The sequence below is a fragment of the Thrips palmi genome, unplaced genomic scaffold (genome assembly GCF_012932325.1).
Source record: "Thrips palmi isolate BJ-2018 unplaced genomic scaffold, TpBJ-2018v1 HiC_scaffold_10, whole genome shotgun sequence".
Taxonomy (NCBI): domain Eukaryota; kingdom Metazoa; phylum Arthropoda; class Insecta; order Thysanoptera; family Thripidae; genus Thrips; species Thrips palmi.
The window spans coordinates 13,536,647-13,557,668 of record NW_023144621.1 but is presented as its reverse complement, the minus strand read 5'-3'; the positions used below and the strand labels follow the sequence as shown (position 1 = coordinate 13,557,668).

Below are 21,022 nucleotides of genomic sequence, written 5' to 3'. Positions count from 1 at the left end.
ATGATGGAACAGGGTCGAAAACGAGGTTCACGAAAAAAGGGTCGAAAACAAGGCGAAAAAGGGGATGGAGGACGTGGTTCACGAATAAAAAGGGTCGAAAACGTGGTTCACGAATAAAGGGTCAAAAACGTGGTGCACGAGAAAAGGGGTTCAAAACGGGGCTCACGAAGAAAAGGTCACAAGAAAGGGTCGCGAGAAAGAGTGTTGAAAGTAAGACTAGAGGTCGCAGTCGGCGAGGCGACCCCACCCACATCGCAGCGGGGTGGTGAGACAGGCGGAGTGAATGAAACGGACCTCGCGAATTAGCTGGGTGAATGCTCGGATGAACTCAAGCTGATTCCAAAACACGCGGCAATCAATCCGGGACGTCTCAGTCACACATTAAGGCACGTGCTAATGCAGGCGGACTTTACAACCGAATCCTCCTTCCAGTCGGCTGGCCGGGGCGTGGACTACTACGTACAGCCAGGCCCAAGACAATGGGTCTTGCTGAATAATACAAAGAGACAGTGTTGGGGGAGGCCGCGTGGGGTGGCGGGGGGCGTGGCGAAGAGGGGCGTGGCGGACCAAAGTGCACATCGCGTTTGTCAAGGGCACTCCGGCGGGATGGGGTTCGGGTCCGCTTCGGCTGGGGTTGGGGATCACTGCGGGTGGGGTTTGGGTCGGGTCTTCGGGTCGGGTTTGGGTCGGGTCTTCGGGTCGGGTTTGGATCGGGTCTTCAGGTCGTGTCTTCGAGTTAGGTTTGGGTCTTCAGGTTACGGTTGAGCCTTCGGGTTAGGGTTGGATCTTCGGGTAGGGTTTGTGTCGGGTCTTCGGATAGGGTTCAGGTCCTTGGTAGGGTTCGGGGTCTTCGGGAGGGGTTGGTTTCGGGATCACAAGCAGGCGTAAAAAGCCCCAATGAAGTCAAGCTTCGGCCTGTTATTGAATGGGGTTCAGCAGTGACTGCCTGGGAAAATTCTCCTCCACAAAATTCTGGTGGCACACGACCACACGCGCACGCAGCAGAGAGAGACTCATAATTCTGTAAAAGCGAAGCTTCGCCGGGGCGTGTGGCCGGGTCAAGAGCAGGGAGGGGGTGGCGCAGGCCCTAATAAACCTATCACGAGATTACAGTAGAGAAGGGGGAGGGCCGGGCAAACACAGCGCCCTATCTGTTGCACTTTTTTACGGCTTCTCGACAAAATGGGTTTAAATGCAATGACGCGCGGGATTATCACTAGAAAAGCCGATAGACTCAACTTTGACGTCAACCAGCCGCTCGGTTCGAGTCCCATTCAGCGACTCTGGAGCTCAAAACGCGTCTAGGGTTTTGGTCGCCTCCACAGACACACAGACACAGACACACACACACACACACACACACACACACACACACCGAAAGACGCGCTCCGAAACGCGAGGCCCGCCACGCCGAATCGGTATGCAGCCCTCACCCTCGCGGAAGACAAGGAGGAGACGTTGCGGACCGCGGCGGAGAAGAACAACGCCGCAAAAAACAAAATGACGACCGACGAAAAAAAAAGAGAACACCCACCAAAATAAATAAATAAAAGACAGGCGGATTTTTCTCCTGATCAGTGCGATTTTTCCCTCCCATATGGCCATAAATTGTGGCGTTATTTATTCCACGAGGGCTGCACGAAACCCGCGCTGCATGAGCGAGATGGAGAGGAGCGTGAAGGGGTGGAGGGAGGGAGGGAGGGAGGGAGGGAGGGAGGAGGGAGAGAGAGAGAGGGAGAGAGAGAGAGGGAGAGAGAGAGAGGGAGAGAGAGAGAGAGGCGAAGGGAAGGCAGGCAACAGTCCAATACGACGGGGCTCGACTCATCTGAATTGGACATCCGCAAGGCCGCTGGGCCGCAGGGACGGGTTGGCTGGAGGCGCTGGAGAAGCTGGAGGCACTACTGGAGGGTGCGGCGAGGTGAATGAGGCGGCGTCTTGGTCACCGCCAGCCCCCTCCCCTCCCCTCCCTCCACTCCCCACGCCCGGAATATTTTGACGCCGCAAAGGGACAAACTGCAACACTCAGCAGCGTCTTGGAGGGTCTACCTCGCCTCGACTCACAGTGGACCAGACCAGAAGGCAGGCGGAGGCGGTCAAAACTCTAGACGCGTTTTGAGCTCCAGAGACGCTAAACAGGACTCGAACCAAACGTGTCACCCCCACCAATGGATTGCTCTCCGAACGAAGAATCCATTGGTGGGGTCTAAAATATCCCTATATTTTAGCTTTGACACGATACTTTGCTTGTTTTCCGCTTACAGAAAGGAGCACTGCCCAGCAGCGTGCGGGACAAGGCGAACCGATGCGCGAACGCGGCCGCGCATAGGACTTCAATTACCGCTCAGATGGTCAGATCTTTCTGAGAACAGGTGGCGGAGCGTGGCGTGACTCAGAGCCGCGGTCAGCAGCTCCAAACCGCACGACCCTCTGCCTCTGCAGTGCTGCAGACTGAGAGGCGTCCGTCTCTCTCGCACCCACGGGGCGCTCCGTATCGGTGCGAGAGAGACAGAGCGACGAAAACGATTCGCGGAATCAGTCTGCTGGCAGTGCACTGGCAGTGCTGGCTCTGCCGGATATCGGGGCCTCGTCCTCCTTTACTCATCTCAGTGCGACACACACACACACACGCACACACACACACGCGCACGAGGCTTATTACCACTGGAAATGCCGCGCGCACTGGGTCGCAGTGCCAAAGTATTCAAATGGCGAGCGAGCGCACACACGGAGGCGTGGGACGTAAGGCGCGGTGAGGCGGCTAGATTCCAGCAGATAACGTGCAATAGGCCGTGCTGTCCAGCAAACCATAACGCCCCGACGCGCAGCAAGCCAGAAGACCGGCGCAGGCGCGGACAAAACTCTGGACGCGTTTTGAGCTCCAGAGTCGCTAAATGGGACTCGAACCACACGAGTGACGCCACCAATGGATTGCTCTCGGAACGAGGAATCCATTGGTGGGGTCACACGTTGGGTTCGAGTCCTGCTTAGCGACACTGGAGCTCAAAACGCGTCTGGAGTTTTGTCCGCCTCCACCGGTCTTCTGGCCCACTGTGCGACACGGCCAACAAAAAATTTCGCCATTTTACTCGCAAAAAAATGGATCGTTAAAATGAGGTTAAGTCACACGGCAATCACACACTTGGGGAGGCTCGGACTCAAACCGAGCAGAACGATTGAACCTTGTCCTTGTCACTGAGACAGAGACAGACAGAGAGAGAGAGAGACAGAGAGACAGAGAGAGAGAGAGAGAGAGAGAGAGAGAGAGAGAGAGAGAGAGAGAGAGAGAGAGAGAGAGAGAGAGAGATGCCGCGAATGTCAGCGCAGACCTTGGGGCCGCGCTGTGGCGCCGTGGCACTGCGAAATAAGGGCAGAAAGGAACAATGGGTGCTTTGCCGCGCTTTGCTCGCTGCCGTGCAAGGTTAATCCGCGCATGATATGGCACTGCAATCGGCACATGCTGTGCACAAAGTAAAAGTCATCAATGGGAGATGTGTCCTTGCCGTTTTCACTTGCAAATGTCCCTCCCCCCCCCCCCCCCAGCTTATCTTAATGGGGAATCTCGCTTCATCTCGCCGACGGTAGAGAGCAGCTAATTTTGCCCAGTTTACGTGTGCACTTTCCGGGACCATTTCTACGATAGCTGAACAACATTTACCACATGCCTGGTTGCTCTGAAAGAGATCAATGTTGCCATGCTTGCACTTTGACATTACCCTGGTATTGAGCAACACTTTTGACCGTGCCATTTAGGGCATATGTATAGCTTCAGCAACTTGCAGACCAACCATCGACACAGTTTCAGACAGGCATGCTCTGAAGGCGGGCGCCATCGTGGGCCAGAAGACCGGTGGAGACGGCCAAAACTCCAGATGCGTTTTGAGCGCTAGGGTCGCTAAAAAGGACTCGAATCGAACGTGTGGCCCCACCAATGGATTCCTCGTTCCGAGAGCAATCCATTGGTGGCGTCACTCGTGTGGTTCGAGTCCCATTTAGCGACTCTGGAGCCGAAAACGCGGCTATAAGTTTGTCCGCCTGCGCCGGTCTTCTGGCCCACTGCGCGCCGCCCACGAAGTCAAAGCAAAGCCACTTGTGGAAATAAAGCCTCGAAAACGGCAGCTAATGAGGCGCCAACAGTAGGAAGGTGGGCTCCGCGGCTCCGGGGAAGGCCATCGCGAATCAATCTAGACATCCATCTATCGCGCGGCCATCTAGCCATCAAAGCCATCCTCCGTCCAGGAAAGCAAACACCTCGCCGCCCACTGCCTTGCACCGTCTCTCTCGCACTCGCAGCGAGCCTCGCCGGGACCGAGACAGAGCGCACGCCGGATATTGAGACGAGACAATAGTCGGCCGCGCGATGAATACAGATGACTTCTGGTAATCATCTCGTGTGCCCACTTCCCCTTGCTTCCTGGGTCCAGCCGCAGGGCCGCTCTAGACGCCTCCAGGACTCGTCCAGGACTCGTCCAGGACCCTGCGACACTCTAGCCGACATTGTCCTCGCCTTGTTAGTCCGACAAATGCCTCCTCGATCCCGGCGTCGAATAAAGTTACAACGCCTGCGTGTGTGTGTGTGTGTGTGTGTGTGGGAGGACGCAGGTAGGTGTGCCGCTGCCCACTCGGTCCACACTTAGTAAACCGCTAATTAGAGGTTAGGCCGGCGCGCGGGCCACAATGCGGCGCACGATGAGCCGACTGACTGCACGCCGAAGGCAGCCCGAAGGCAACCCGAGGGCGACCCGAAGGCGTGGGCGACTGGCGCGCGCTCCTTTGTCAGAGACTACGAAGGCCACGCTCACAAGTCGGGCATCTTTGCAAAACGGGAATCTTTGGCACAGTGGGCCAGAAGACCGGTGGAGGCGGCCGAAACTCGAGACCGTTTTGAGCTCCAGCGTTGCCAAACACGGCTCGACCCGATCGTGTGACCTCACCATGGATTCCTCGTTTGGAGAGCAATCGGTTCGAGTCCCATTTAGCGACTCTGGAGCTCAAAACGCGTCCGCGATTTCGGCCGCCTCCACCGGTCTTCCGGCCCACTGTGCGCTCCAAACCCCGGACCCCTAATGGACAGGCTTTCCGCAGAAATTAGGCGCATTCCCCGCTTGTTCTAGAGCGGGTATCGCGACGAACACGGGCATGCCCGGGCACGCGGCAGCACGCGGCAGCCAGCACACCCGGAAACGGCTCGCCAGGATATGCCTGTAGGGCCAGTCACGAGCGCCGTCCCTCCGCGTGAGATCGTGACGGGGCCGTCACGTGACGAAGGGATCGTGACCCGTGTGACGTCTATCTAGCGTCACAGCGAATCGGGTATCCCGATCGCCAACAATGCCACTGCAGCGGCGCGCCCGCCTTCGTCTCTCTGGAGGAGCACGGATTTGCAGAAGGACAAGTTTCCCTCCGCTGAGGTGCCAGGCTTTCTGCAAGTCGTTCAGTGCAGAATAAATGTTATGTACAATTTTGTACGAAACATCACAGTTTTTTTGCACATTTTTCGCCATTTTTGTAAAAATTGTACAAAATTTTGTACAAATTTGTACGAAAGGTTCGTGTGCTCAAAAAAGCTGTGATGTCTCGTACAAAATTTGTACAAAAACATTTAGTGTGTGAAGGTTTTCTACATCATTGAGAACATCCTCCATATTCTGGTGGTGCAGCTGGCGTTCAATTTACCTTTGAAAATTCATTGTACCATGTATAGATGTTTGGTCGAATTTCCATTGTCTCATGGCGAAAATCTCCGCATTAAGACACGCAGAAAACTGGTTTCTTGATTTATGTACGAAAAAATAAGTCTTGACACAAGAAAATTTTCGTTCATACAAAAAAAGCAATCGCAAAATATTTTTTTTAATATTTTTTTTAATTTAAGAAGTCATTTTGTTTGCGTGTATGTGCCTTTCACCGTAAGGTTATAAATTTAGAGTGTCCAAGAGCGCGACCTGCGTCCCCATACCTGCCTGACGGTTACGAGTTTGCCGTAGAAACGACTCGTGTTTTCGCCGAAGGATGACACCGCACGGAGCGAACTTACTCAGATCTGGCACACTGGGCCGGTCAAAACAGGTGCCATTCTGGTTATAATAAAAGCAGAGTAGCGTGACTTTCCGAACGGAGCGTGATTGGGAAATGCCCTCACCACAGACCAATCAGGCTCCAATAAAAGAGCAACGTCGTACCGCCTTGTGCAAGGCGCGCCAGGCCTTCCGTCTCACTCGCACCCGTTCACTTCATGGGCGCGCCAAGCTTCGCGTCTCTCTCGCACTCACCCGATGGACGTTCACGCCCAGAAAATGCGACCCAAAACCAAAATCAACCTCACTTTTCAAATTCATTTTCCCGCCAAAAGTCGGCCGCGCGCATCTCGACCGGCGGCCATTGTTTGCACCGCCGCCGTAATATATGAGCGCCATTGTTGCCAACGGAGCAATTATTGGAGGCATTTATTATTTCGTAATAAGAAGCCGCTATAAAGCAAGCCGAGCGCTCCGAGGAATCCTTCCGCAACTTCCTTCAGGGAGTTGGTAGGCCTGGCCAGCTAGGCGTGCCAGGCTGGGCAACCGCAGCTTTTATACACACTAAGTCGCAGTAAAAAAAATAACGCCACAATTTGCTCCTCACATACACGCACATGCGTACGCGAGCGGCGAAAAAATTGAAAAAGATTTTTTTCTTTTCTGAAAAGAAGAAAGGAGACGTTCTTTCGGGGCCGAAATATAATGCGTTCCAAGATTTGTATACATGGCGTCACCGCGCGTCCGTCGGCGCCGCTTGCGGTTTGACCTCGTGTGGGTGGATAGGAACACACCCGAAACTGAGAGGCGAATCACTGCAACACACACACACACCACCAACACGCACGCACGCACGACACACACACACACACACACACACACACACACACACAGCGCCGTGTCAGTCAATGTGACTCACAGTGTGGGCGGTCAGATACCTGGGTGGCGTAACGCAGCCGCTCCACCCAATGAATTCATCACAGGGACAGAGCGCGCGGCGCGCGCTGCCATCCCGAAACTTTCAAAAGGAAATAGAAAATCAAGTCGTCAACGGCTCGTAGGCCGGCGTCGAACATGCAGTGTCCTACCAGACACGGTTCCGAGACCGCGCGTCCAATTTACAGGAGCCAGCTCAGCAGCAAAAAATAAGTTGCAGACAAAAATATTAAACTGTGCCACAAAAATTGCAAAGTAAAGGCAAAAAATGCAAAAAGATTGCAAAAACATTGCAAAAATAAGTATAAATTTTTAAAAAAGTTAGAAAAATTATTAGTCTTTATTAGGTATAACATCACATCAGGTATAATCTCATTAGGTTTCTCCCCCTAAAAGACAGTTTTTCAAAAATAATTCATAAGTTAATATATTTTTTAAAATTTTGACGGTTGTGTGCGTCTGGCCGACGGTATTTTCGTTTCCCCTGGCGTCGTTTTGCGCGGTGCGTTGCACCATGACGGGCCGAATCGCCCCGTTTGTCAGGGCAAACACGAAAAGCCACCTTCTCAGACGCCGCGGATGCGTGCCGGCCGGGCCGACACCAGGCCGACCCCAGGCCGACCGCCACAAAGCGCCATTATGTTTCGCTCCTCTCTCTTTTCATTTTTCACATTTTTCATACACCTCGTACCCCACGAATAATTTTGAACACACGAGTGGTGGCGGCCCTAATTAAGACAATCAGGACGCGAAAGAAAAGACGAGACGGGCTTTCGCAGCGGAAGTGGCGGAAAGAGGGGGGGGGGGGCTTTTCCGGTGTACACGACCTCGGCCGGCCAAAGCCACAGGGCGCGCTGGCGCGTCAGCGGAGCGACAGGTATGAGTCACTCGCGGATCGAGACGACGACGTCGACGGCGTGCTCCGCTGCTCCGCTTCCAAGTGCGTGCGGGGGACACTTCTAGTTGGGGATGTACCGCACGTCGTCGGGGGGCTGGCCGGGCTGGCCGCGCCGGCCCGCTGCCCGGCCGCCTGCGCGGGACAGTCCGCCGTGCCGCGCCGCGCCCCGCTACGTGTATACACGGAGACGCGACACAGCTTTTGGCTTGGCAGACCCCCAAAGTCGCTCCGCTCGCGAGGAGCCGTGCGCAGGGCCGCGCAGGGGGGCGCGGGGGGCGCAGGGGGGCGTGGGGGGAGGGGGCGCAGGGGGGCGCGGGGAGGGGGGGGAGGGGGGGGGGGCTCCAAAAAGAAGCGACTTTAAACGGTCCAATTTCCCAAAGCCTTTCACACCCACATAGTCTGACCTTCTCTTTCTCTCTCCGTCTCGGTCACTGCTCACTACCATAACACACATACACACACATTCACACACGTTCGAGAAAAACGTTTGGAAATAGTTGCAGCACGAAAGAATTTAGGGACCTGAGGAGTTAAGACTCCCACACACATAGACTCACTCACTGGCGCGCGCGCACACACACACACACACGTGCCGGTGGTCAGCGCGGCCCCGACCGGGTCACAGGGTCATCCCACCTGGATGCAAGTTCCCCTTCCACCGAATCCCGGTTCCGCCCCCGCCAGACGAGAACCACATAATAATGCTCTAGAGAAGACATACTGCACTCTGGACACCGTATAGTTGTTCCACTGTCGCCAACCTACCGCCCTCTGGACACCTTAAACTTGTCCCACTCTTCCCAACCTACCACACTCTGGACACCGTATAGTTGTCCCACTCTTGCCAACCTACTACTGCACTAGTTGTCCCTCCCTTGGCAAGGCGCGCACCCACACGCGGGAGCGTCGACCCGAGGGCGCCGAGGGCGGTTGGAACGGCAGCCAGTGTTGACGACAACGTCTCCCCAAACGGCGACAGGGGGGCCAACACTGGGCCAAATCATTGATAATACGAGCAGGCTGCCAACGTGCTGGCACTAAACCCCGCCGCGTCCGCCACGGCCGCCTTCACCGACAAAACAAAACTCAAAACAAAAACAAACTAAAAGCAGGTGGAGTTGAACCCCCGCGCGTACAAAGAGCTGCGGATTCGTGTCGGCCGACGGGCGAAAGGGGGCAGCGGAATAATGAGAGACAAAAGGGGAGTAAAACGCTAAAAGGAGCGGCCGCTAGTTGGCCACGGCTATCAGGGCCGTAAACTGCCAACACAGCCTCTTTTTAACTGCCACTAGTCGCCCTGGCGCCGCCGTCCTAGAAGAAAAGACGGGGGGGGGGGGGGGGGGAATCGCACACACAGCCCGCACTTGTTTCCAACGCAGGGCCCGAGGAAAATGTTGCCCACGGCACACGATAATTTTCGACTACGTACTACCGCGGGGGGGCCGCTGGGTCCTTTTGCAAGTACGGCGCCATCCGGATGGAGCTGCTAAGTCCCCCTAAGGAGGCTGCTGTTTGCTAAGCCGCGTCGCCAAACAATACACACGTGTAAGCCCACCCTGTCTGGCGACGCTAGCGCGCCGACACACTGTCGGCAAACGCTGCCACTATTTTCGCGCCAAAAAATGCGGCGGCGGCGCACAGTGGGCCAGAAGACCGGTGGAGGCGGACAAAACTCGAGACGCGTTTTGAGCTCCAGAGTCGCTTTATGGGACTCAAATCGAACGAGGAATCCATTGGTGGGGTAACACGATCGGTTCGAGGTCTATTTAGGGAGGACTCTGGAGATCAAAACGCGTCGAGAGCATTGGCCACCTGTGCCGGTCTTCTGGCCCACTGTGCTAGGGGGTCCTGGTCACAGAGGTATTGACCATTACTCCCCGCCAAAGTCCCAGCACTTCAAAAACCGGCTCCCTGCTCGTCCAGGGACACAATATTTTCGCGCCAAAAGTAGCCGTGAGGACCTGCTTGCACCGCCGCCGCCGGGAGGGAACGACCAATGGTCGTCGACCACTTGACGCGCCAAAGTTCCGGTTTTTGAAACAAAACCAGCCCGGGGGCACACAATTTTGGCGCCCAAAAAAAGCAGGGCCGCACCTGATCGTAGGGGAAGACGCCGGCCACGTCCTCCTCGGGGAACAGGCCGAGTCCGTTCATGCGCACGTCGTCGTACTGGTGGTGGTGGTGGTGGTGGTGGGCCTCGGCGTCCAGCTTGAAGCGCGACACGGCGTACGCGTCGCCGGCCGCCCCGGGCCCCACCATGGGCACCGCCATGGGGTCCAGGCGCTGCATGTCACCAAACTGCACTTGTTGACGACTTGTTGGCCGCATGCGCGCGGCGTCGCACCGTATCCACAGGATAATCCTTCATCCACCGCGGGGCCCGCGCGCCGGGCCCAGGCGCGCCGAGCTGGCCGAGCTAGGCGGCCCCTAACCTAGGCGCCGCCGCCCGGGCGGCATAGGGGGCGTCGCAGGCCGGCGCACGGCGGGGCGGACAAACACAGACACCATCAAAGGAAGGCACACACACACGCGCGCGCGCGCGCGGCACTCGCGGACTCGTGACGTCACTGGCACACGCGGGCCGCGTGACGGCGGCACGGCGGCGCACGGCGCGGTGGTCGTCGCCTTGGTCGTGGCGGCGCCTCTGTCGGCGTCCTCCCCGCGCCGCGAACGGAGCAGCACTGCCACTTCACACTTTGTGTACGGCCCGCCCCCCACCCCACTCGCGGCGCGGCGCGCTGTGCGGCGGGGCTGGCGCGGCGGTGGCCGAACAGACGCTCTGCGCGCTCCGTGCGGCTCCGCGAGGCGGCCGAGCCGAGCCTGGCCAGCCACTCATCGCTCTGTCTCTCTCGCACCCACGCCCCACGAGGGCGAGAGACAGAGCGACGACTCTCGGAACAGACGGCGACACATTCGTGCTTAGTCGAGTTGAATTGAGTGGAGCCGGGACAAGCAGGGCGGCCGGGAAGGGAGGTTCGAATTGGGCTAAACAGCCATGATAAGGGCAGCGGGGAAAGCGTTCGAAAGGGCCCGTTCAAGTTCGAACCCGTCAAGAGGCCTAAAACATCTGCGCACAGTGGGCCAGAAGACCGGCGGAGACGGCCAAAACTATGGACGTGGAGTCGCTGAATGGGACTCGAACCGAGCGTGTGACCCCACCAATGGATTGCTCTCCGAACGAGGAATCCATTGGTGGGGTCACAAGTTCAGTTCGAGTCCTGTTCCGCGACTCTACAGCTCAAAACGCGTCGACAGTTTTGGCCGCCTACGCCGGTCTTCTGGCCCACTGTGCCAGGCACCAAACCAGCGCCGAGGCGTTGAGAGTGTAGGGGCGGCGGCAGCAGCGAGCGGTTTGTGACCGTAACACTGTTACACGGCCCGTCCCATCCTCTCAGCCCCTCCCGGACATCTTCCCCCCTACAATGCTGGAAACCCAGAGGCGCCAATTTGGCCATTCAATTTGAGAAATTCGCCGCCTCTCTCCCTCCCACCAAAACATCGCCGACTCTCCCTCGCCCCCCGTTTCCACGCCCCGTCTCCGGACCTGGCCCGGCCTGACCCGGGAGAGCAGCATGGCAGTGCACGGAGGACGGGCACAGGGGAAATCGGCGCGACCTGCATCCATCCCACCTCCTTCATTATTTGCATCAAGTGGGTTCCTTTGCACAGTGGGCCAGAAGACCGGCGGAGGCGGTCAAAATCCCCGACGCGTTTTGAGCTCCAGAGTCGCTAAATGGGACTCGAACCGAACGTGTGACACCACCAATGGGTTCCTCGTTCAAAGAGCAATCCACTGGTGGGCTCACAAGCTCTCTTCGAGTCCTGTTTAGTGACTCTGGAACTCAAAACGCGTCCGGGATTTTGGCCGCCCCCAGCAGTCTTTCCCTTGCCGGCCGGGTGGCTTTGGGGTTCGCTTCGCAGCGTCGTGCTCATTGTCGCAGCAGATAGGGCGCTAAAGCGGGAACGGTTATCGGTAGATAGCGTAAGTCCTGTCGGGCTGTGATAGCTCATCCAGAAACGATAATGAGGCACGAGGTAAGTCTTCGGGGTTGCGTCCACAACACCGAGTTAAGTCTTGCCAGGTTTTCATGGCAGTAGTGGGTGGGTGAATTTGAAGGGAGAGATATGGAGATGAATTCGGAGAGGTGAGGGGGTAAATTTGGAGAGGTAAGGGGATGAATTTGGAGGGGTAAGGGAATGAATTTGGAGAGGTGAGGGGTGAAATAGGATAGGTATGGCGTGCATTTGGAGAGGTAATGGGGCGAATTGGGAGAGGTAAGGGTGGTAAGTCCCAGCCAAATTCGTGTGCACGGGGTCCGTCCGCGTGGGGTAAGTCTGCACAGGTACGTCGGCACGGTTGGCTTGGCAGAGGCCGAGCGCGCGCCGCTGCCCTCGCGGCTGACCCGCGGGGTGACCCAGTGGCCCACATGCCAATTGACCACGGCTAAGCCAGTGCCAGGCCAGTGCCAGGCCAGTGCCAGGCCAGTGCCAGGCCAGTGCCAGGCCAGTGCCAGGCCAGTGCCAGGCCAGTGCCAGGCCAGTGCCAGGCCAGTGCCAGGCCAGTGCCAGGCCAGTGCCAGGCCAGGCATCCCCTCCAGAGGGAGACGCACCAGTGGTGGCACCACCAAACAACCCGCCCAGCCGCGCCGTGGGAACCCAAAGGGGCAGCGACCGCGCTCTCGAGATCAACACAGTGGATTTGCCAGAAGACCGGCGGCGGCGGCCAAAACTCTAGACGCGTTTTGAGCTCCAGAGTTGCCAAACAGGACTCAAACCGAGGGTGTGACCCCACCAATGGATTCCTCGTCCGGAGGGGAGCTCATTGGTGGGGTCACACGTTTGGTTCGAGTCCCATTTAGCGACGGTGGAGATCAAAACGCGTCCGGGATTTTGAGCTCCGCCACCGGTCTTCTGTCTGGCTCACTGTGTGAGGGCGAGGGCGCCTTGTCAAATAGCACTGTGTCGACTCTATTTGCAGAATCCTGGTCACTTTGCAACGATTGGACTTGGTCCAAAACGAAACACGCCACAAGATAAGATTGTGCAGCCCCAATGATTCAGTGTCGGTGCGCTATCCCGAGCTTCAAAAGTTACTAAAGACTCATTTTTCTTTAAAAGTTTACCTGGAAAACGTGACCGCTCTGGATCGGCGGGCGACAGTCCTCGGTTCAAACACAAGGGGTCGCTTTTCTTTCTCCTCCATCAAACCAGTGCCACCCCATTTTTACCCCTGCAGACTGATGATTCCGAGAGTCGTTTCCGTCGCTCTGCCTCTCTCGCACTCGCGGGGCGTCCCGTATGGGTGCGAGAGAGGCAGAGCGACTGACCCCATCAACGCGTCAAAGTGGTCACGGTGGTTGGCTGACGCCTCACACCGGAAGCGCGGGGCCCACTAGCCGGGCAAACAGCCCTCCAGGGGTGCGCCCACTGCTAGCCCAGCGCCGAGCCCAGCGCGGCGTGCGAGCGAGAAAGAGAGGACCACCCCTTGTTTGCGGTGCCTTGTTTGCATGCCACAAATATTTGAACTTGTCTCGGTCAAAAAGGGCTTTCTCAGTAACGCCGCGAATTAGAAGCAAGAGCGGAGCCGGACTACGTCAATCACAAACTGTTGATTTTGCCGCTGCAATAAACAAAACTAAACTGACCAGATAAAAAAAAACGTTAAAAAAAGTGCGTGCATAATACCATACGAACAAGGTGCTAGCTTTGAATTTCAGTGCACAAATCATATGAATTTCAGTTGAATTTCGGACAAAAACTTCAGAATTTAGGAAAGACGTTCGAAGATTTTCAATAAATTTTGGTAAACTTCAATTTTTTTTATAAATTTTGGTGACAGCCCCTCGACTACGCCCGCCAGCCTGCATCGACCATAAAGGGGTTCGAAATCCACGGGACTGAAAACAATGAATGGAAAGGTCAGCCATACGAGGTGCGACCAAATTGATTCATAGATCGATCGCCATAAAAACCCAAGTCCGCGCGCAAAACTTGAGCGCCACCTTCACTGCGATGCAAAGAATGACGACCACGAAGACGGAGGGAGAGAGAGAGAAAGAGAGAGAGAGAGAGAGAGAGAGAGAGAGAGACGGCGGCGGCGGCGTTCGTCTAGAAACCGCTGCCAACTCCTGCATATGGAAAAGGACTGGCGTTGCCATAAATACCATCAAATTGACACTTTCACTGTCTTGCTCGGACACGAGAGAGAGAGAGAGAGAGAGAGAGAGAGAGAGAGAGAGAGAGAGAGAGAGAGAGAGAGAGAGAGACCGCGCTAACCCTTCTTCTGTATTACACGCCGCGTTCAGCTCAGAAAGGTGTCGTTGCTCTCTCGCTCATGTGTGTCGCAGTGCGTCGAAAAAATACCTCTCCACAGATTCCTACACAAAATAAAAGTTTATAGGTCGCTGTCAAAGTTTGATCAATAATCAAATGGACAATCGTATTAATTGTTGTGCCTTGGTTGTGCCTCAACTTCTTCACAGTGGTGCGGCCACTCGTCTGGCCAGCAAGTGGGGCTAGTAGTAAAACACGTGTAAAGTTCACGCGACCAGAGCCGCCTTCACGGCAGCAACGACAGAACACCAGCGAGACTTGCAAACACCTCAGAAGACCACAGAGACGACCGCGGTAGACCACCACCACGACCAAGGCTCATCACAAGCAGAATGAATAACAATTATTTTCGTCTTCAGCTGCCCCGGCCGCTGGCCGCCGCCGAGGCGGACCGTATATACCGAAAGGATATCGTCAAGCGGACCCTTATTTGATTAAGAGGCCAGCTTCCCCCACCCCCTCCGTCTTCCGGATAAAAACGAGGCCGTATCGTCGGAAATCCATTGGTTGAAAAATTGCCCCCCCCCCCTCTCTCCCGCGGGCGCGGTTGGTTCCGTGTGCCGCTTGTGCGTTTGCATCCATCCCGCACTTCCCCGCTTCCTCCTCCTCTTCTTCTTTCTCTCCATTCGCCACCTTTTTCGAGGCGACCCCGTCTCTCGGCTTTCTTGAGCGGCCGATCAGGCCACACCGTTTCACCGACATGCACCTGTCAACCGGCAACGCAACACACACACACACACACACACACACACACACACACACACACACACACACACACACACACACACACACACACACAGCACTCTCCCATCACCTCAAGGTCGCGCATATACACAGAACCAACCACTGAACTCACCTGTGAAAGGAAAACGAAACAGACCCCAAGTTCAGCGTAGAGGCACATTTCATAAACTCGGTGATGTATGACGAGTATTTGTTTAGTGGCGTTCGACTACCAATTTTGCACTTGGCAAAGTCCGCACTATGTGTGAGAGAGGGAAAAATAAGAAGGGGGAAAAATAAACAATTTAAAAAGTGGCGGTTGACACCCCACTGCACCTCCATGCCGCGGATTGGCCCGACCCGAAATCTCTCGGCCCACTGGCTCATGAAACATGATTTCGGGGCACAATCACTTCTCCATGCGCCTGTCTATCACGCGCCACTTTTGCGAAAAAAAAGAAGAAAAAAGAAAAAGGGCGGGAAAAGTGAAAATACTGTCGCAGCAACATGATCATTTTCCAGCGAAAAAAGAAAAAACCTCAGTCTTCCACCACAGTGCTTCAAGTTTAGTTGGTCTCTTTTTCGATTTTCTGGTTCTAACTAGAGTCCTATAATGTACTGTTTTCCATTTTCATTTTTTTTTTTTCAAGATATTTTTTGAGCTTTTTTTTTGTGCGCACATTACAGTAGAGAGCCCGCTCCGAAGTGCCCTGCAGAGCAGTGTGCGACGCTACAGGATAAATATCCGCAATGAGCGAAACACATGTTCCAGTGACTACGACTACTGCACACACACACACACAGTCGCATAGCGCACAGGTCACCATGCAGGCAGTTGCCATTACCATAGTACGCGAGTGCGAGGAGAGAATAGGAGTGTCATTACTAGACAGGCAGACAGACAGACGGGCGGGCGGACCGGCGAGGGTGGCGTGGGGGGGTAGACAAGGAAGGGGTGGAGTTGGTACTTGTGAGCCCACATTATGCATGTCCGTCAATCCATTGTCGGAATGGAATCAGGCGTATGGCTACATTTGCATCTCCGCGGCGGTTTCTGCGGTAGACTGTACCGTGCACAGTCGGGGCCAAAACCGGCCGAGAGCTGTCGCTCTGTCTCTCTCGCACTCTTGGGGCGTTCCCTAACAGGCGCGAGAAAGAGAGAGATAGAGAGAGCGACGAAAACGACCCTCCAGAATCAGTCTGCTGGTGCGAGTCGCGGCGACGCAAGGTCACGCGCCACTGGGCCTCTTACACACCCCGATCCACGCCACGCTGAAGAAACCATCTTTATTTGAAACTATGACTTGAAGTTGGTTTGGATGGTCTATACGAAACTCAAGGTCGTCTGAGCTCAAGTGAAATGACAAGATCGATCCACGAATGGGTTCCACTACCACTACCTGAGTGAAAAAGAGAGGGAGAGAGGGAGAGCGAGAGACAGAGATTAGGACGAGAGGCCAAACATTTGACACAGAGGGGTGCTTCGGGCGGCATAGGCGTGGTGCGCGGCTCGCGGCCCGGCTGGTTCGCCTCCCATTTTCTGTCCCGCTTCCTCGGTTATTCAAATGAGCCGCAGGTACATAACCCACTTTATTTCAATGGACACCCTTTCGGGGAGGACGACGCGGTTGATGGGAGGAGCGATTAAAAACCAAACTGCAGCATTATCGCGGCTGTTACGGGGAGGCTGGCGGTTAGGGGCGGGGTGGGGCGGGGTGGGGTGGCTGAGGTGGGGTGTGCGGCGGGCTGGACCCAAAGGGGTGAGTTACAAGGGTGGGTCCGTGTCTTGGCACCCTCGCCGCGCGCACGCGCGGTCACACACACACACACACACACACACACACACACACACACACACACACACGAGGGGACACGCGCCGCCATGTGTAACCAAAAAGTAACCGGTTCGATTGATAATCATGTGAGGTCGCGTGGAAAGTACGGGGCGAAGAGGAGGAGGAGGCTTTCCAAAGTCGCGGAGGACGAAGAGTCTGGGGGGGGGGGGGGGGGGAGTCCGAGAGAGACCGCGCCGCTCCACTGCGTGTTCCACTGCACTGGCGGGCACGGTGACGCAGTGATCCGAGGCCCAAGGCCGCAGCCCCGCTAATGAGACCTAGGATGCGCGCTGCAACTGTGCGCTGTGGCGGTGCGGCGCGCTGCGTTCTGCATTTTGCACCACCGAACAGATGCAGATGCGCGAGGACGCGTGACTACGACGCGTGGCCCCGCGGGCCCTTGTGGAAAACCCTGCATTGCATGAAGGCTGGACGGACCTCGGTCTGGTCAGAGCGAGCTTCCCGTAGCTAGCCGTAAAATAAATTTAAAAAGTTATTTTAAAAGCTTTTCAGTAAACAATTCTGCGGTCTTACGGAAGTTACTTGGTAAAACCAACGATAATACTGAGAAAAATAATTTTTAACATAGAGATTGCCATGCCTGCACTGAACACAGCCTGAAATCACCGCGGCGTCCGCCAAAAGGGGCATATTCGGAGCGAAGAAAGACTGCAGAAGGGAAAACGGGAGCACGGCGAAGAGGCAAAAGGTTTACGATGCCACACTTCCAGGAAAGGGACTTCCAGCGGCACCACATGGGCGCACACATGTCCATCGCTTCGCGCCTCATGGAACCGCGCCGCAGCCTTCCAAAACTCTAGACGCGTTTTGAGCTCCGGAGTCGCTAAATGGGGCTCGAACCGAGCGTGTGACCCCACCAATGGATTCCTCGTTCGGAGAGCAATCCATTGGTGGGGTCACACGTTCGGTTCGAGTCCCGATTAGCGACTCTGGAGCTCAAAACGCGTCTAGAGTTTTGGCCGCCTCCACCGGCAAATCAACTGTGCGTCGCCAAATCGGCTCGCCTCGACGCTTTCCCGTCCTTCTTCAAGGAGACGCGGATTCCGGTGGGCCCGGACAGTGGCGGGTCCAGGGGGTGCAAAGCCTCGGAGAGGGGGGGGAGGGGGACCAACGGGGTGACTGCAAGAATTGGAAGCCATTAAGGGCAACAAGGTCGCGCCACGAATAATTAATACACACATGGGAGAGGCCACACCGGCTCGGTGGGGGCGATGGGAAAGTGGGGGGAAAGTGGGGGGAGGGGGAGGGGGATGGACCAAAACAGAGTGGCTCCACGAAGCGCCAGCATTGATGCACATCGTGGAAAATGAAAGCCCTGCGCCAAGCGCCGAGAGCAGCAACTAAAGGCAAACTAGGAACAAAACCAGTGGGATCACACGCTCGGTTCAAGTCCCACTTAGCGACTCTGGAGCTCAAAACGCGTCTACAGTTTGCCGCCGGCGCCGGTCTACTGGCCCACTGTGCGACCGTTTCCACATACCGTTTGACTACCGTATCGACCAAATTTCCCAGTGGGCGCGCTCAACGTGGTATCGTTCCCCCGAACTCTTCGCCATAATTCAGTTGCCTTACACTCCTGGAAATCCTCAGTAATTCCCACCCCTTTTTTCCACCGTTCCTTAATTTTTCGGGCCTCACGGCAGAAACACACCTGGTGATAAATCGCGCGGGCCGACCTGCCCCCTCCCCTCCCTTCCCAAACCCCGTTCCAATGCACTCTTCCCTCCACTTTTTTCCCGCTTTTCCGCCGCACTTATTCACGCTGCAGATTTATGTGTAAGGGCAGAAATATTAAACAAGCCCGCCGCCGGCGGTGGTCGAACCCGCGCCGCCGAGTTTCAATTAATCGTCCGGCCCTTTTACAGTGTGGCTCATTGTCGCCCCCGGGGCTGGCCGGGCTGGCCGAGCTGGCAGCCACCGTCATTTCGGCGATTGGCCCAAATCAATGCGTTTGCCGAAATAAATGAATTTGATTGGCCGCACAGAGGCTGGCTGCCCTGGCTGGCCGGTCGATGGCACAATTAGAGGGACAGAGAGAGAGAGAGAGAGAGAGGGAAGGGGGGGGGGAGGGGGTGGTTTTCGCCCTTACGGCCGTAAGGGAGGGGCCGCGGTGTAATGACCAGGACAGGCGGTTTCCGGAAACAGTGGCCCCCTCTTTGTCGCACTGCCGGTCGCTGCAAGAGAGGTGAGTGAGAGGGACGGATCGTCACTTCGCACGTCCGATAGCCGTGCGGTTCGCGTGCGGGGCCGAGGCGGAAAAAAAAGCAACGACGACGGATTGTTTGGTATCAGCGACGATAGCCCTTTGAACCGTCGCTTTCCAGTGGCGCATTAACCCCACCTGCCACGCGGACGGAGGCCTCGCTATCTGTGCCGTGGTCACAGTGGGTCAGAGGACCGGTGCAGGCGGCCAAATCTCTGCACGCGTTTTGAGGTCCAGAGTCGCTGAACGGGACTCGAACCCAATGGAGAGCAATCCATTGGTGGGGTCACACGTTCGGTTCGCGTCCCATCGCGTCCCATTTAGCGACTCTGGAGTTCAAAACGCGTCGAGGATTTTGACCACCTCTACCGGCCTTCTGGCCCACTGTGGGTCGGGGTCAAATTGCGAGTCTCGTTCCAGCCGGGATGACCCGTGTCCCTGCCAGTCCACATGGGGCGAAAGTCCTCACCATTGCCAACACTCCGCTAACTGGTCGATTAGAGTCTCAGCCGAGGCGGCCACAATTTGCGATACGCATGTGTATGAATGCCTTGCGTGTGTGTGTTCGTGTACGAGAATGTAGGCCTGTGTGTGCGTGAGCCACCCCTGCCATGCCCATAGAGGTCTTAGCCGCTTGCAGGCACTTACGATCATGATTGAATAGTCATGGAGCGTCCCAGACACTACCCACAGCACGGAGGCGGGGCTTTGGCAGGACTTTGGAGGCAGAGCCCCGCACTGCCGTGGCATGCCGTGCTGGACAACGAGGGGCAGTATTGGCTATTGTTGGGCTTTGGGAACGCGTTGGGAACCCTGATAAATAAGTCAGGTTTTCTTCCCCCGACTAAATCCCTGCAGCTAAAAGGCAAGTCAAACTCTTTGGCGCGAAATATCTGCACAGAGTCTTTCACGAGTCTCTGATTTCAGCAGTCCCATTCAAAAAGTTGAAGCTCATAAAACGTGTCCAGTGCCACGGCCCCCTTGAGCCGAACGTCTGGCTGTGGCGAGCGCCGCTGCGGTGTATAAACCAAAGGCTACCAGGTAATCGATTTGCAACCGACGCAGTCTCGAACATCGACCGCCGCGTGCGTGTCCGCCAAGCCAAGGCTGGACTTTCCAGAAAAGTCCGCCAATATTCTTTTCTTTTTGTCCCCGGCAGAAAAGACAGAGAGCGTTTGGAATTGGTGCCCTCAACAGGTTAAGGCGCGGCGGTGTGGGCGGGCCTGTCCAACGCGGGCTCAATGGGTGCCGTTTATGCTGTTAGTTCAACTGATCTAGAGAGCCGGCACTTCAACGCATACACTGCCAAGGAGGAACAGAACGCACCTACGGATCACAGTGGGCCAAGACGCGTTTTGAGCTCCATAGTCGCTGAATGGGACTCCCTGAATGGATCCCTCGTTCGGAGAGCAATCCATTGGTGGGGTCACAAGTCCTGTTTGAGTCCCATTCAGCGACTCTGGAGTCAGCGACTCAAAACGCATCTAGAATTTTGCCGCCTCCACCGGTCTTCTGGCCCACAAATACATAACCAAACGGCTGTACAAAGTTTTCACCGCACAGTGTAAAAATATTTAGCCCCGAACTCATTGGTTACAAAATCAGCTGCGCTGCCTTCAAAAAGCAACTTTCTGCCATCAATGCAGCAGTAGCGAAGCACATCCATTTTTCATCCAGCGAGCTCATCATTAGCAGATGCATGCGGGTGTGGCGGTAATAGAGCCATAATAGTGCGGTGCCGTCGTCCCGTATGGCCACAGCGTTCCCCGCCAAGGATGCTGCTAGTCATGCAAATCAGACCCACACTTTGCCGTCTGTCCGACTCGGACTTGGAAAAACTCGGAGTACAAGTCAACGCCCAAAAAATAAAAAGCCTCCACTATGTAGTGAAAATTCTTTTTTTTTTTAATGGTGAAAATGTTCTATATTATGGTGGTGCAGCTGACTTTATAACATACCATTGAGAATTCACTGTACCTTATAGATATTTTGACGAATTTTGTTTGTAATATGGAGAAAATCCCCTCCATAATATGCTAGTGCAGCCTTTCACCGCAAG

General features: G+C 55.8%; 1 protein-coding gene across 9 annotated transcripts in view; it reads right to left on the bottom strand.

Annotated features, from left to right (window-relative positions):
• LOC117648282 (transcription factor 12-like) overlaps positions 1-21,022 on the bottom strand; it is a 134,911-nt gene that overhangs the window by 88,426 nt on the left and 25,463 nt on the right. Inside the window, exon 1 of one of the 9 annotated variants that reach the window (XM_034390772.1) lies at positions 9,943-10,161. The exons of the other annotated variants lie outside the window; for them this stretch is intronic. Within the exon in view, the coding sequence (XP_034246663.1) occupies positions 9,943-10,137 (195 nt within the window). The 5' untranslated portion in view covers positions 10,138-10,161. Of the gene's footprint in view, positions 1-9,942; positions 10,162-21,022 lie in introns of those variants that run through there. 9 annotated transcript variants of the gene reach the window in all.